The 17,832-nt window shown below is 33.8% G+C and overlaps 1 protein-coding gene across 2 annotated transcripts in view; it reads right to left on the bottom strand.

Annotated features, from left to right (window-relative positions):
• Positions 1 to 17,832, bottom strand: part of CalpC (calpain C) — a 61,234-nt gene that overhangs the window by 38,796 nt on the left and 4,606 nt on the right. For both annotated transcript variants that reach the window (XM_077446353.1, XM_077446354.1), the window contains exon 2: positions 4,406 to 4,552. In XM_077446353.1, the coding sequence (XP_077302479.1) occupies positions 4,406 to 4,543 (138 nt within the window). In that variant the 5' untranslated portion in view covers positions 4,544 to 4,552. The remainder of the gene's footprint in view (positions 1 to 4,405; positions 4,553 to 17,832) is intronic.

The raw sequence follows: 17,832 nt of genomic DNA, 5'->3' as shown, positions 1-17,832 counted from the left end.
TCAACCAACTCCGACACCTTTCTATTATTTTATTTAATCCATAGTATTACGGTACGTGCCAACTAGAGTCTCCAATTTTATTGAATTAAATCCAATAATTAATTATTAATTTAAATTTAATAATTTCTTTATAAAAATCATGAATTTAAATTACATAATTAAATAAAATCGTGAATGGCAAGTATTTTGACGAGTTGGGGCCAAGACTGATTGTTTCAAACTGAAAAAAATCAAATTTTCATTTATACTCTTTACATTTGTTTGTGCATGAAATTTATATGAATGTATTTAATTTTACAAGGTTTTTATTGGTTTCACTTCGTCACTTAGTCTGACAAACTTCCTACACTCTTCCAATTGCTTTTAAATTTTGCTTTAAATTGGGTCGATGGTGAAATATAATCATGATAAACACGTTTAAGAATTCAAAAATTTTAAAGAACGTAATAACAATAAAGGCAATAATAATCAGTAGCCCTGTTTGTTTGACTTTCCGCCCCCCCCCCCCCCCCACTCATTTCGACAGATTTTAATTGTTTAAACATCTATAAGTTTATCATTTTCACACTATGTATATCTTATAAAATTTGCATTATCTGTTATAAATTTTTTTCTTAACTAATTATGTATAGCAAATTGGGTTACATGTCAATTTTTGATGATTTTTTTTTTAATTATTTATGTACATACATACTAACAATTTTATAAGTTGGCAAAAAATCGATCATACTAAAATCGTTCAACTAGATTTAGATTTCGGTATTTTTCGTATCGACGAAATTCACGACTGTTTGAGTTTAAGCATGTACGAAAGACGAGATTCTTTGGGTCGCGCAGATGACACTCCGATGTCATCCAAATATTTAAGATTATCCAAATATTATAACTAAAAGTTTCACTAACAAGAAAATCGAGTAATGGAATTGACAGCGCTGACGTACGCGACTGTCAAAAACATACGATCGGATGAAATGTCTGGCCTGGCACATAGGCCGTTTTGGGTATGCGTTAATTGCAGAGATCGATCGATACGGCACCATACTGAGAAATTTATTCTACAAAATCAGACTGCGTGACGTCGATCGAAACATCTGGACCAGAGGCCGGTTCGTTTTGAACAGTTAGGCGAGACCAATATGTATGTATGCACATATATCAGCCGAATATATGTATGTAGAAATATTCACTTGGCGAATGCCACATTGATTTAATATGAAACACTGAATACAAAAAAAAAAAAAATGGAAATAGTAAAACGTGATGAATGTATAACAAATGGGAAAAGGAATGAACCTATGTTTGTACGTACGTACAATTGAATCTTAATAAAGCCATTATTTTTAGTTAAGATTTTTATTAGCTTCACTCTGTTAGCTCAGTGACATTCCTGTCCGTGAAAAAATTGCAATCTGAACCGCTTCCACTCTTCAAGTCACTTTGATATCTTACCGACATACATACATACATACATACGGGGGTTAGCTTTGTAGCATTGAAGTAAGTTAATGTCTCCGGCATGAAGGTAGAGGAGTTTAATCATTAATCAACTCATTAAAAATTACATCGGAATCTTGTGACAGATTGAAGCGATGACAGCTAGCTATCTAAATACATCTTTCTACCGCCCCTTCACAACTCAGCAGCATAGCGCATTTTTTAAACGCTTATTTATACCAAAAAGGCCTAACATGTAACCCCAATGCGCCTTCCTGGCCAGAAACATTGCAAATTTGATACAAGTTTTGTTAGTATTAAACAAAGTAAATACATATCAATTGACATCTATGGTGAAATTTGTAAATATGCAGCATTTTATACAATTCAGCGAAATTCGAGATTGCTGGAAATACAAGATTTACAAGGTTGGCAATTTGTTAGAACCGTTTCATTGAAGATCAGATAAATTTGCAAGCTCCGATAGGAAACGATCCACGTCTGGCCAGCAGAAACCAGTGGGATTTTAACCCGTGACCACTTTGTTCAAAGCATTGGTATATTCTGCTGGTTATATCCCATAAATCCAGCAGCATAGCTCGGTCGTTAAGCTTCTGCCTAACACCGAGGGGCGCCGGGTTCGATCCCATGAGCTGACCTACATAGATTGAAAAGTATATTTGTGACTCCAGGTCGCTCGTTTCCTATTAGACATTGCCAATTTTCCTGATTTCATTGTTGAAACGGTTCCCGATTAAATTGGCTAAAAACCTTCCTACCTACTATATCACCACTATTTGAATATGATTAATGTACAATCAAATTCACGTACGATTCATAGATGTCTCGTTAATTTGCAAGTAGTCAGTGTCTCGTAATTCAGCGACTTGTGAGTAATAAAAATGCTGCATTGCTTGTAATTGGCCAGGAAGGCGCGTTGGCATTTACCGGTAAGGCCTTCCTGGTATAAAATGTAATAAATAACTCACAGGCTAAACAGTTACAACAATTACTTTTTTCACTCTCATTTGCTGTCATCTCATATAAACTCAATATTACAAACTTTTATACTTTCTCACATACGTTTTAAATTCAATGATAGATTAAATAGAGTATAATAGATATATTGGTGATATTCGTGACCCAACTATTAAAGTGTTTTGGCCAAATCATAACATATACGTAGCTGTCATTTGGAGCAGGGAGTGTTGGAGAGATGTTCTGGAGCGTCCACACACCTCATTGGAAGACCAATTAAGGTCTTGACCCTAGGGTTTCCAAGCCAGCTTAAACCGAAACTGAAAAACCTACTTTTTAACGATTTTTTAAAATATGAAAACCAGCTTATTCGTCTCTTTTTATTCGATTTTTTCATTCTCAAAGCTAACAATTATGACTTTTAAATTTCGGATATTATCCTTCAACTCCTAAAGAGTGGGAGGTGAGTTTTTTTTTGAACTTGCACCTACGAATAGTGCCACAGAAAGAAAAATGTTGATAAATCGGACGAGTGTTTCTTGAAACGAGACATGGCATGTTGCAGGTGCATTTATCCGACAACTTGCATGGAATGCTGTGCAGTGTGCATCTGTAATCTAAGCACGTTGGTACTGAAACTATACCAAATATTATGCTAAGGAAAATTATGGATTGTGTTCAACGTGCCGTATTAAGTTTTCTTGATATCCGGTATAGCTCAGAGTGGCATTATATTTAAAAACTACTTCATACTTTTAAAGTCTGCTTTTATATAACGAGTGAATATATTTTTTTTACTTTTCAATTAAAATAACCGAGCTGCTGTCGCATTCGTGCAATATTTTGTAACATTGTAAGGACGTAAAATAATTTCATTATTTTTTTTAATTATTTCTAATTTAACTAAATAATATTACTAGTTCTTTTACCTGGCGTCGCTCAGTATTTATAAACAGCTTAAACATGGTGAATCTAATAATAAATATTAATTTGTTTTTTTTTATTAAATTGACAGTCACGAACAAACAAACATATATATCTCTTTCGAAATTATATGTATAACAGAATCCGGGGGCCTCCCCGGCACCTCCCCCGGAGACTTCGCCCCCTAGGGGCTGCGCCCCCGGGGACTACGAATCCTTTGAATCTAAAAAAATCGAATCATTTATTCGACGACGTCACGGATTTAAGAACCAACCATACATAAAAAGTTTATTTCAAAATTATATACAAGATATATATTTCCATTAATATAAAATTGTATATACATACGTATTCCATAAACAAATTAGCAATATTGATGCGTAGGGGTGGGTGGAGGATCCAAGTAACAGGCCGACAGTCGTTTCACAGCATTTATTGATGATTAAGGAGATACACGCACTGGCAGTGCTCAGTCCAGAATGACATGATATCGCCTACGTACCGCCTTATAAGGGGTAGATCTCTCAGGACGTCTAATCTGTTTACCTACTGTATAGTCACGTGTTCGGATATGTATTCCCACGGTATGAGAAGTGCAATCATTGTTTAGCTTTTCTCCACTTAGCCTGTCGCTAATCCTTGAAACCACTTATACCAGTCGCACGGTATGGACTTAGTTAATCCGTTAACAGATATCCGTTACAGATAATCCTTGAACGGTCACACAGTCTCTGGGATTCTATTCGCTTAATCCGCGGCGTACGTAACGATATCAACAACTTCTGTATTTTATATTAAAACTTTATTAATGTAAATGTTTCAAAATACGAAACACGAACTCAAAACTAACAATAATAAAAGTCAAATTATACGCATTAACAATGTTGTATTTTTTGACCAAAATTCAATGCGAAACTGAAACGAAATGTAATTGGCCAACGCGGGTCAAGTGAACGATATGGATATTTTATTCGGCAGATATGTACATACATATGTATGTGATGTGATATTCAGTTAAAAATATGAAGTATAACTACATACTGGTGTGTAATAGTTTGGTTTGACTTACTTTTGGCCTTTTCCAGGCGAATTGAAACGGCGGTGTCTGATGGTAGAAAACGGACGATTGCGTTGCAGGAAAATCAGGATCTTCCCAAAGTTCACCCCTTTTCAGACAGGAGCTCTGGATTCGCTCGTAGTCAGTCATGATTTATGCCTGGAAATTCATAAACGGATTAAAATAACAATTTATTTTTCACACTGTTGAATGAAAAACATTCAACTATGCTTAAACGAAAAGTAAGTGGTGTTTTTAATATGAAGCTGGAGCATAAAATTTGTATAAACGTAAGATCTACGAATAATGGTATATGTATGTAAAAAATGTATATTGGATTCATCATATTAACAGCACGTTATGAGACCCATAAAAGGTTTCAAAAGAGCGAAAACAACGGCCAAATCAAATATATTGAAAACACCACCAGTTACGAAACAATTCAAAGACACGCAAAAAATAAACCACGAAATGGTATTCAGAGAGGAATAAGTAAGCAAACAAGAGATCGCTGAAGATTGAGACAAGTCTCTGACATTTTCCGTGGAAATTTTAAAAAGTATCGTTTTGTGTTTGTTTTCCTTCACTTTTCATCTCATTCATTTATTTTTCATTTATAAGTTTATCTTTTGTTTGATATTGTATATTCAAAACGCAAGCTGTCCGTCATTCACTGGAGTATACCCATTGTTAAATATTAATATGTATACTTTGGAAACATACAGCATAATAGCTTTGATTAAAAAACTTTAATATTTGAATTAAACTTAGTCCTAAGCCAAAAATAATGAAATCAATTGAAAAAAATACCATTTAAAATCTTGATTATATCTATTGGTCGTGCAATGTGTTGTAACATTGTACGGATGTAAAATAATTTCTTTATTTATTTTTTAATTATTCTTAACTACTAGCTGAACCCGACATGCGTTGCAATGCCAGAATAAGGCATGCAATTCCCGTTCCCGATCCCATTTCAAGTGATGGTTGGAGAACAACTAACGTCTCTTCAACGCAGTGTCGTCATAAATCCAGTAAGTAACGTGGTTACCAACGAACACATTTTCTCGACTACACAATGGCGCTTCAAACTTTCGCGTCGGTAAAATCGTAATTGCGAATATTATTATTAAGAGGTGTTTTCGGTTTTTATTTCACAGTAAGCTTCCCGGACATGCATACAACAAATCCTGAAAGTTCCATCGTAATCCACTGCGGGAATATTCACGCACGACATAGGGCGAAAACACACAGCACGGAACGTGGCACGTAGACAAGTTCTCCATTTCTTCAAATATGGGATACACCATTATCGATCAATGTCAAGCAAGGATACAATTTTACCGAAAACACTCCAGGTGGTCGTACTGGGTGTTCCATGAATATGTGCGAGGCACGGCCCATATTCAAACTGAAACGAAATGTAATTGGGCATCACGAGTCGATTGGGGGGTGAATGCGATAGCACGTTCATTTTACGGAAGTCTCGAGGCTGTGACTATTTTCGAAGTTGTGACTAGTATATTTAATAACAAAATTTCGATCGAGTGTGTATACGAAAGATGAAACATCTACTTATTAGGATGTTCCACGGGCATAGCAAATATTGTGGGTGTAGCTGACGCAACTCAATCAGTTCAAATGTTGCCTGACACCCACTGAAACTTTGCATTGTTTGGACACCTCATTAAACGCATATTATCTAACTAGTGTACATATATGTTACAGTTGAAGTGTATCTTCCAGTTGTACCAACTACCGTTAAAGTTGAAGTGTATTTTCAGTTGGAATATATACCGTTTATTCATATATTAGCCAGCAGCATAGCTCGGACGTTAAGCTTCTGCTTACCGTCAAGAAGGTGCCGGGTTCTATCCCTGAATGAAAATGAAGTTTTCAGAGTATGCTGTTGGTCAGACCTGGATTTGTGACTCCAGGTTGATCGTTTCCTATCAGAGTTTGCCAATTTTCTCTGATTTCATTGTTGAAACGGTTCCCGGAAAAAAAAATTGGCTAAAAATCCTTCCTACCTACTATGTCACCACTATTTGAAAAATTTGATTGATGTACAATAAAAATTTATGTACAATTCATAGATGTCTCGTTAATTTGCGAGTTTTTTCAGTGTCTCGCAATTCAACGACTTATAATAAAAATGCTGTATTTGTATTTGTAATTGGCCAGGAAGGCGCATTGGGATTTACCTGTAAGGCCTTCCTGGTATATATGTAAAATAAAAAATAAAAATATGGCCAATTACATTCCAACTTGTCAAAATATATTACAACTGAAAATACACTTCAACTATGATTTGGTACCAGGTTAGATGGAGAGGTCAGGTTTTCGTGAACATGTCACTCAACTAGTAAATTGAGTGTGAAAATAACATTTTTGTTTTGAACACTATGTATAATGTATACACTAGATTTATATTTATCTCCCATATATTTATGTATCATTATGCATACATACATATGTACGTATGCTAAAAATCTCGAATTGTTGATACATTGGGTTAAAAATTAGATTATATTATAATAGATTTTAGCCTAGACAAATTTATGTACATATGTATACACACTTTCAATTTCAAATAAGCGCATAAATAAATAAATGGATACAAATTTAAATAATAACTGCATGAAAAAACGTCAATAATGCAAAACGTTTACTTATTTATGAAGATGTATGTTTAAAACATACACACATTATGGATATATGTATGTAAGATGTCTCAATGTTTGCATACTGGTTGATACATATGTAAAATATTGTTGCGTGGACGTAAAAAGAGGTTTCCAAGATCGGAGAGAAAGACGCAGCTAGTGCGGTGGAAGTAGTTTAGGGCTAAAACACACAGCGCGGAACGTGGCACGTGGAACGTCGACAAGTTCTCCTACATTTCTTCAAATATGGAAAACACCGTTATCGATCACTGTCAAGGATAAATACAAGGATTCAATTTTACTGAAAACACCTCAGGGGGGTCGTTTTGGGTCGGGGCGTCCTGGGCATTCCATGAATACTATTATTTATATTAATATTAATCCACAAGAATAGTCGAAATATGATTTTTCTAAGTGAAATTTTATTTGATTCTCAATTAACAATTTAATATAAGACAATTTAATATATTATCCCCATTAATTCAATTCAGATTCGTGTAAATACGAGTAAATACCAGCACGAGCTTTTAGCTCGCAATTTTACCGATTTAAAATTCAGCACACTTCCAATTAACCATATTAAACAAAAACAAAAAAATAGTGTGGCCAGAACATTATCCCAATAAACATTTTTCAATAGAAAAAATTCAATATAAAATAGTATTAACAGAGGGAAAAAATCCCAAGTCAAAATAAGTACTATTAACTTATGATTTGAATTGGACGACTACTTAGTGAGATTTGAAAGCTGAAAATTACTACAAATGAATGATAAAGTACCCAATTATAGATTCCAATATTCGTTTTGAAAAGGAAATTGACAGATTTTGAGACATCGACCGAACAACACCAAGAGGCAAAGATCTATAAGAAAAGTTATATCTCGTCTCTGAACCACTTTTCGTGTCGAACAGTGAAATTAGCAATCATTCATCTCATTCAAATAGACTCCTGTTGAATTTCATGAAACTGACCAGTTCATCAACGTGACAATCAAACAGGTCCAAATGACCATCTAGCACATTAAGAAACCGGATAGCCTTTACAAGAGACGAGTTATTGAAAGCAGACGTTTTCGCAGCAATGTGTTGGAAAAGGAAACGGTTTATCTAAGTATCTAAAAAAAACCACGTGCCACGTGCATCGTTGTGTGCTTTCGCCCTAATGGGTCTGCACGGCCCGTCAGCTTCGAATGCTCTACGGTTCGAACGCGCTCAGTATTTATACTCATCGGGCACTCACTATGATTGGTCGATGGGTCGTGAGACCTCATTGGCCGTTGTACATGGCTCGCGTATTCGCTCTACGTTACAATATATGTGTAGGTATATTTTTTGCTTCACTTCTATTTTTTTTTTGTATTTAACTAAAATAAATCAGGGGCTATAAATCAGGATTATATACATATGTATTTATACACATCAGTAGCTTGCGATCCACACCTGCTTTAAATGCGGCCCATGCCCCGAGATTCCATTTAACAACAAGGATTTACTTATTTTTTAAATTGCGCAATTATCTAACGGAACCGCTGCGGAAATACGCCTCAGGAAAATGTATCAAGCAATATGATATTACCTCTGATAAACTGTTTAATGCGATACTTGAAGCATATTTACTAACAAGAAATGATATAATGCAGGAATAAATAACAACGCTCGCCTCCCGACTCATCTTCGGTTAGAAAACCGTGTAGTTTTTTATTAATAGCCGAACTCTTTGAATGCTGACCAACGCCGATCGGCGTTTTGCCAACAAGTCCATGGGCCTGAAAACCCCAATAGGCGTTGTTTTTTGAGTATGTAAAAAATAACAAGAATACTAAATAGGTAGCATTGAAAAAAAACATTGAACATGGGTCTTGTAATCCGTGTCAATGTTTATAAAGACTGGTTTACACCGGAATTTCTGAATTTATAACCATAGAAGAATTTCCCAATGGAAATCCCCAACTGCTGAGTATTTTAGACCGTGGCTTGGCATTTAGATTGTGAGTATTACATTTTAACAACAATGAAGAAGATGGAACCAGTTTTGGAAAAATGCATTCATCAATAGATTTTTTTTATTTTATATATTGTTGCAAGATATATTAGAGAGTCTAAACCAGTGGTTCTCAGGCGAAATTTTACCATGGCCGCACAGGTGATAATAGTGATCCCATGGAAATGTCTGGTGGCCGCACCAAATTTAATCAAATAAATTAAAGTTACAAAAAAAGTGGATCAATTTATTCATAAAATAAAAGAAATTTTAACATTTTGGTATCTATTTATTTAATAATAATGCAAATGGAAATTGCTCAATACTCCATTCTTCCAATGCAAGCCGCATTGCTGCTTCTAAGTTTGCGTCTTTCAGCTGGTTTCTAAATTTGTTTTTAATAAAGTGCATTACACTGAAAGATCTTTCCGCAATATACGGTAGTGGGCAAAATAGACAATATTAATAAAGCAATTGTTGCCAAATCTTTATATTGGTTTGTTTCATTGTCAACGTATATTTCCGACCAAAATTTTTGAACCGAAATATTATTAAAATGGTTATTAAGTACTTGATCATGACTAATTTCTAATAATAAATATTTTAAGTTAGCCCGGTTAATTAATCTCAATACTGAAAATGATTTTAATCTATTTTTTAGTACTATGAAATTTTCATTTGTCATCATAATAAAAGGGGAAAATACAAAAGAAACAGTTTTAAAAAAATTCAATTCTCCGAACCTTTTATCAAGTCCAGATTCAGAGATTTAAGACACTCTATTATTTTAAGTTTTAATTTTAATTTTGAAGTTGTGTCACATCTTATCTATGCAATCACTAACAGAAGATAAAATTGAAAAATTGTCATTTTCAACTTATGTCACAAGGCTTTTCGCTATATTTTTTAGTTTGTCAATGATGAGCATGGTATCTATTATTGTTAAGTTACTTTTTTGTAGTTTTTAAAATATATTTAATTTTTTTTAAATATTAGTATTATTTACTATTAAGTCGCCGGTGGCCGCAGTAAAATCCACTAGTGGCCGCATGCGGCCACCGTGGCCGCACTTGAGAACCACTGGTCTAAACACACGTTTACAAAACTCGAAATCCTCAGCGGTGGTTATTTAAGGTTTGTGTGGATTAGCTACAATTTTTATACCGGCTTTCTATTGGATTTCTAAATAATTATAGTTGGAAATGTTGACGAAATTTTCAGCGTGGCGGCCTTTCATAAGAAAAGACTTCAGTGCAGAAGAAGAAGGATAAATCTTCAATGATTTTTCAATCGGTTGCTCTCGGTAAGTAATATTCAATTGGTAAATCGTTTCAAACTCTAATCGGTAAAACCAGACTATGTACTCGTACGTGTGTATGAATTCGTTGTGATATTGAAGTGCTTCGCACATACACTTACGTACATACTTGGAACGACGAGCAGGAAAGAAATTATTCACATCTATTTTCAGATTGATATTGACATTTGCTCTGTGCGGGAACAGAGCAAAAGTACCTCTACTTCTATCTCCTACATCTACCTCTGACAAGCAAGACTAAATTAATTCTAGGCGACGCGACACGACGTTGCTCCAACTTTATACTTGACTCGGTTCTAATTAAATGCTTTGATCGATGTTAATTCATCTAGTCTGGAAAACGGCTATAAAATAGAACCAATTTTATATTCTATGCAGTTCTAATTAAGAATCCAATAAGCAGTTGTGACCCAGGTATACCCAGCATCACCCATACATACATACGGGTACATACGTATAGCATGTTGATAAAGTTTAAGACTATTATAAACAGTACCTGATAATAATACAGCAAACTTGCCAAAAACGATTGAATCCTATCAAAACTTGATAAATGTAGCTTTTTCGTGCGAACAAATAGATATATGAAATTTTAAAATATGCATATCAAGACATTTTTCATGCACATATGTATATATATATATATATATATATATATATATATATATATATATATATATATATATATATATGTATATGTATATATATATATATATATATATATATATATATATATATATATATATATATATACATATGTATGTATGTAGTTATGCGCCTTAACGATGAAGCGATTGCGTGTTTAAAATTCAAAACAGCGTATAGTACAAAACATACGCTTTTGAATTCAACAAATAAAGTTCAGCGGAAGAAAACTACAAAATTAATATTATCAACGCCTCCCAAATTGTATTTCTTTCAATCAATCTATTGAGTAACATTTACACATGTATAATATATGAATAAGCGCTCATGCTCATTCACGAGGACGGTTTGATTTTGATTGGTTGTGCAATTTATCGAGAAGATTGCTCGCTTGTGAACGGACAATGAAACTAATAAGTAGTAGGTATTGAATGTATGTAAAATATTATGATTAAAACATATAGGTATTTTGCCTTTGTATATTTTATTTCATTTTTATATTTATCAACTGTTTTTTCAATATTCAGGCATTTGGTTGGGCAATAATAATACATACAGACAAGTAGGGAGATTTCAAAAAAACAAATTTTAGAACTATCAAGAGTTATTATTAGTCTACAATAGACCACTCCATTAGTGTTCAAAGCAAGTCAACAAAAGGCATTGTTTTTATAAAAACTGACAACAATTTTTTGTTCGGAAAACATCCATCGAACGCCGATCTTTGGTTATTATATTGATTTCGACTGAGATTTAAATTCCGATTCCGATTTCTATTTCAATTCCAATTCCCGGTTCCGATTTCAATTCTTATCTCAGTTCCAGTTCCTGTTTCAGTTCCGATTCCCGATTCCTATTTCTGTCCCGGTTTCGGTTCCAATTCCTATCTCAGTTCCGGGTCCTGTTTATGTTCCAATTCCCGATTCTAATTTAAGTTTCGATTCTTATTCCTATTCCGGTTCCTGTTTCAGTTCCGATTTCCTATTCCTGTTTCAGTTGCGATTCCTGATTCCTATTACTGTCCCGGTTTCGATTCCAATTCCTATTTCAGTTCCGGTACAAATTCAGGTTCTTGTTTCAGTTCCGATTCCCAATTCCTTTTTTAGTTTCAGTTGCAACTTCGGTTCTAATTACGATTACGACGACAATGGGTGTTGTTTGTTATTATTAAAGCCCGGATAACCAGGGTGCCGTTCATTGTTCAAATGTTGTAAATGCATTGTTAAAGGTTTACCGAACCTTTTTTACAAAGCATTTACAACAATTGAACAATGAACGGCACGCTTTGGGTCCGTACTCTAGTTATTATTATACACATAACTTTATTTTAATGCATGTATCAATTCTTTTTCCAAAACCATCCATTAAAAAATCAACGGGCGCAACACTAGTCTACACAAAGTCATTACCAGCAGCATAGATTGGTGGTTGCGTTAGCACGAACGACCGAGAAGTTGCCGAGTTCAATCCCTGATTGAAAAAAATATATTTCGAGTATTTTTTGTAGTGTTGCTGGATATATGAGCTTCCAAGTCGATCGTTTCCTATCAGAGCTTAGCAATTTATGTGATTGTGATTTCAGTGTCGAGCAGTTCCTCATTAAATTGACAAAAACCATCCCACCCAACACGTCACCACTATTTTAATATGATTTCAAAATTTATAATCTAAATTTAATACAAGTTTAATACCATAGATGTCGCTTAGATAACGGCATCATGCAAAAACATAAAATTGGGTCCATTAGCTATGCCGCCTTTCCCAAAGTATAAATAAAATAGTAATATACCTTTAAGGAATTGCATTTCAAATTGCAAGAAAGCATTGAGAAAATGCTTTCTTGCAACAAACGAAGTTAATAAATCGCCGTTTACGATACAAATATTAATCGATCTAATTGATAGACAAATTGCTTCGTCCATGAATCCCACTTTGAACGAACGAATGACCTAGAAAAAAACAGTATCGGCACTTAGAGTTTTAATTGAATATACGATCGTTCAAAAGGCACAGTTCACGGTCAATTTAAAAGTATTTTATGTTGGAAGCCCGCCGTTACGGAAATGGGATGACACCGATGATTACATATGTACTAACATATGTACATACAACCACTTGGTAGATACATATGTATGTGTTATATTATGCGATCGTGTTATTTTTGATTGCGACTTGAACGGCGTGTTCAATACCCGTTCTTCGCGTTGTGTCGCCATTTTTTGCGACGCACGTTTATAACGTGTCCTTTTGTAGAGTACATGAGCAAAGATGGCGGCCGCGTCTTCCGCTCGACGACGATCCGCTGATGAAAACCGTATATTTCGGTATTTTCAGCGGCCAACGAACCAAATCGAAATGCAGTGTGGATTCGTGTTCACATGCGGAAAAGTGGAGTAATGAAAACCATACAAAAGTGCACACTCGATGGATAACAATCGTAGCGGGAACGTTTGAAGGGTTACGAACGGTTCATATTATTAATACGTGTTTATAACAATGACGATGTGAACTTCTGACACCTTACAATACATATATACATATACATACATAAATATAATATATATATACATACATAAAATACAATAGATATGGTGAAAAAGTAGATTAAGTTTGCTGTGGGATATTTAATACTATCGTTGTTCTTATTAATATTGTGGAGTTTTATCATTTAATTTAATTTCTACCAGGAATACCTAACAGGTAAACCCAATACGCCTTTCTGGTCAGAAACATTGTACATTTGATTGATAATTATTTATCCCATGAATTTAATAATATTATTCTAAATATATAGGATCAAAGCTTTTCCACTTTCCCAAAAAAAGGTTGTGACGCAAAGTCCGCTTTTCTATTCTGCAATTATAATATTGAATAGTAATTTCATATTATAATTAATTTAAATATAGCATAAGGCATTCCTTATGCTATATTTTTTTTATTTGATATTTTTACTTTATCTGTTATTATTAAATGCTATTTTTTATGTTTATGTATGGATGTGTTTATGTTTATGTTCAAATGTATTTTTTTTATGTATAATTGATGAGTATATTATTTTCGTTATGTATTAATTTATGTTAATTGTTTTTTTGTTTTTTTTTGTGTTATATTTTTTGACCATTGTGGCGCTTTAGGAATTCCTGTTATGCCACAATGGTCTGTTTAGAATAAAATAAATAAATATTAAAAGAGAATGTGAATGTTTGATTAATACATTTTGGAAAATATTCAAACGTATTTTTTTAATGAAAACAATTGAAAAGGGGGGGGGGGGTGAAATTTAAAAAAATTTACGTATTTTTAAATAGGCCTAATGTTTAATATCAACATAAATAAAATCAAGCTGTTGAATAACAAAGTCTTAATAATTTGGTGCGACTGTCTACAGATCATGGTGTCATCATCATTGAATAAAATGGAGCATGAGAGAGGGAGGGGGGGGGGTGGAAGGTAACAAACACCTTTATATTATATGTTGATCGAAATGATTAATTTTCTAAAGTGTTTTGACCTCATCTCGTCCACTGGATTATAATAATACATATAATACAAAGTAGGAATTCAAAATACGTATGCATATTTGCGCTTTCTAATATCGGCACATTCGGATTCATTTGACCGAAAGTGATCAGAATGTCGTCAAGATGATAATCAAATTCAAATATGGACATTCCATCGTTTGGTGAAATTCAAATTTGAAAGCGCCACAATTTCGAAAGGCATTTCGAATGGCAAAATGCACATTTTCGCGATTAGTCCGATAGACATTTGTAAAGTCGCGTATAGATTGAAGATTAAGAATTACAATTTTTAATCAAATAAAACCCATCTATGTATGTATGTGACACGTAACTAGACACATTTACTTCAGGTAATGTAACGATACATAAATACAATGCTTGGACATGATCAAAAATAAAATTTTAAATATCGTATGGAAAGACCGGTATTGTATAAATGAGCCGTTATATTTGAAAGTCCAATTTTCAGTTCCAAAAACACTTATTTTAATTTGACTTATCCAGAATCTCGTAATAGCAGAATAAACGTATTATTAGACCACCAGTATTTTTAAATATTGTTAAGCGCAAAACATTATGTGTTGCGATGTTCAATGCAATTATCTCAAGATCACCGAGGTCAAAAATATAAATATTTAATTCATACAAAATAAATAATATCTCTCCGATGCTCTTTCAATCTTTTACCTACGTTGCTTCTTTTTTTGAATTCTTATGAATAATATTCAAGTTTAAAGGTCAGTTTATACATAGATATGTATATACTTGATCGGCAACTGCACGTAAATAGCAGTACAATAAATATCCTTTATTACATCTAACTATACTAATTTCTTTGAGACTTTGTATGTATGTAAATATTGTTGGTTGGAAATTGATTGGGAACTTCGAAATTAAGTCAAAATTTCCATGACGACATGACGACATGGGGACGGGGGACGGGGGGGGCCGGGGGGCGCCGGGGGCGAAGGGGGACGGGGAGCGCGGGGGGGACGAAGGGCACCGGAAGGGGTCGGCGGATTCTGGTATAATAAATAATACATATTTCAATATATAATTTCGAAAGTGACTGTAAGTTTGTAACTATATTTGGTTGGAAATCGAAAAAAAGTCAGTTTCTATGACGATTCGATTCAAATAAATTTAATAAAAAAACAAATGAATATTTAATATTATTTTTTATTTTTTTATTTTGTTTAAGCTGTTTATATTACAAATACTGAGCGATCCCGGGTAAAACAACTATTAGATTCGCCATGTTTTATTTTGTTTTTAATTTTTTTATTTTGTTTAAGCTGTTTATATTACAAATACTGAGCGAACCCGGGTAAAACAACTGGTTCTATTATATATGTATGTACATATATGGACACATTCATATGTTCCGTAATATGTACGTAACAAAGATGTAACAGCAGTAACCGACATGTACTTTTGGCCGAAGGGACATTAGGCCAACGAACATTTGGCCGAACGGACATTTGGCTGAACGGCCTTTTGAACGACGATTGTGTATCGAAATTACTCAAAAATCTCTGATACTTTTTTGGAAATGACATCGATTTATATTGTCGCGCTCTGCAATGTATATGAAAGCCAATTTTACCATACACTCGTCCGAAACAAGTACGAACGTGCCGAGAACGGGCGGTGCTGTATAGTATGACTAGAAGTAGTGTTTTGCATGCTGTGCCGAGCTGTTAACGTGCAGTGTTGAATAATATAACAGTGATCATTTTTATAATCCAATTTTCTTGTTATTATTAGAGGTAGGACCGGAAGCGTGCTTTTTACAGGAAACAGAGCAAACTACAAAGCTAGAGTGCAAAAAAAAGGTTCATAATAAAAATGAACAATGCACGGCGAACAGTGAACAATGAACAGCGCAAAGTTGGTCCGCTCTTTAGTAATTATTCATAATATTATCGCATCTTAAAGTTAGTGTATACAGGTTAATAAAAAAAAAGCTTAAAAAATAATATTAAATTGTTAAAAAATATGAACCTTATACATATTTATGTAATGGAAAAGAGAAATGAGTTGAAAATCGATCAATCGAAAAGGTATTAAAGTATATTTATATTGTCCAGCACTGCATGGCAACAAACCAGCACAGCTATTCATACAATACGGCAGCGCACGTTCAGATTTTTTTGACCAAGGGCAAAGCAAAATCAGCTTACATATACATTACAGAGCGCTACGATACAGCACAATATTGCTTGTGTCGTATCGTCGAGTCTATATTGTACGCCTTTAATAGCTCAATTGATAATTCAAAAATTTGTCTTTTTAAATCTCCATACTTGTCGATGCACTTACCACATACACACACACACATCCCTTCCGCTTTTATATATATTATTTTATATATTATATAGAATAGTTTCGGATACTGCCGTTACGTCTACGCCACGTTCATATTACGGAATATATGTACATATGTACGTGGCGTAGACGTAATATGAATCTGTCCATATACATAGAATATAATATTTACTTACATATGTACTTTCTTCTTTAAGCCCATTGAAATATTTTAGATTCAAATCTCCGTCGTTCTTCAAAATACAATTATTCGTCTTATTATAGCCTATTGTTCGAAACTCCATTGTCGCAACAAGAAACTTGTATAACACGAGTGTCTATGAATTCATCACCAATACCATGTCTGCATATACAATCTTGTTACTTATTTAACAAGACACTATTATGCTAATTCAATCACTCAATCTTGTATGTATATACAAGATTGAGTGATTGAATATTTTGAACGATAAAATTTACAGTATATTGAAAAAAAAAATCCACGTCATAAAATCCATCTCTACATATTTATATATGTCTTTTTAAAAGGAATATGTCTCAGACAAAATGTTCCAATTAGTGTACGTAAATACTTTAAAAATTAAACCAGTAAAACAGATTTCATTTTCTCCGAAACGAAATGAAATTTCGAATTTATGCGCTTTATTTAAAAGCTCACAAGAGCCACAAGAGTACCTCTGTTTTGATTCCAATTTGATACAGCACGGTGCAAAAAAGAAAAAATTGATAGATTCCTTTGAACTTTGATAATTTGCTGTTCCGTGGAAAATATTCATATTAAAATATGTCGGTTATTGCAATTGCAATCTCGTCTTTGGCAGATTCCTCCCCCCCCCCCCCTTCCCCACCGTACTCAGCTATTTTATGGAAAGAAAATTGCGTATTGATTATGTAAGCTTATTTAAAAATATGAATAAAACACAGTAAAAAAATGCTGTTCTTTGCATAGACAAGCCTTTGACCTGTACAACCGCTCAT

Source organism: Arctopsyche grandis, chromosome 2 (assembly GCF_051622035.1).
Source record: "Arctopsyche grandis isolate Sample6627 chromosome 2, ASM5162203v2, whole genome shotgun sequence".
Lineage (NCBI taxonomy): Eukaryota > Metazoa > Arthropoda > Insecta > Trichoptera > Hydropsychidae > Arctopsyche > Arctopsyche grandis.
Note: the sequence above shows the minus strand (reverse complement) of the source record. Positions and strands in the feature narration are given on the sequence as shown.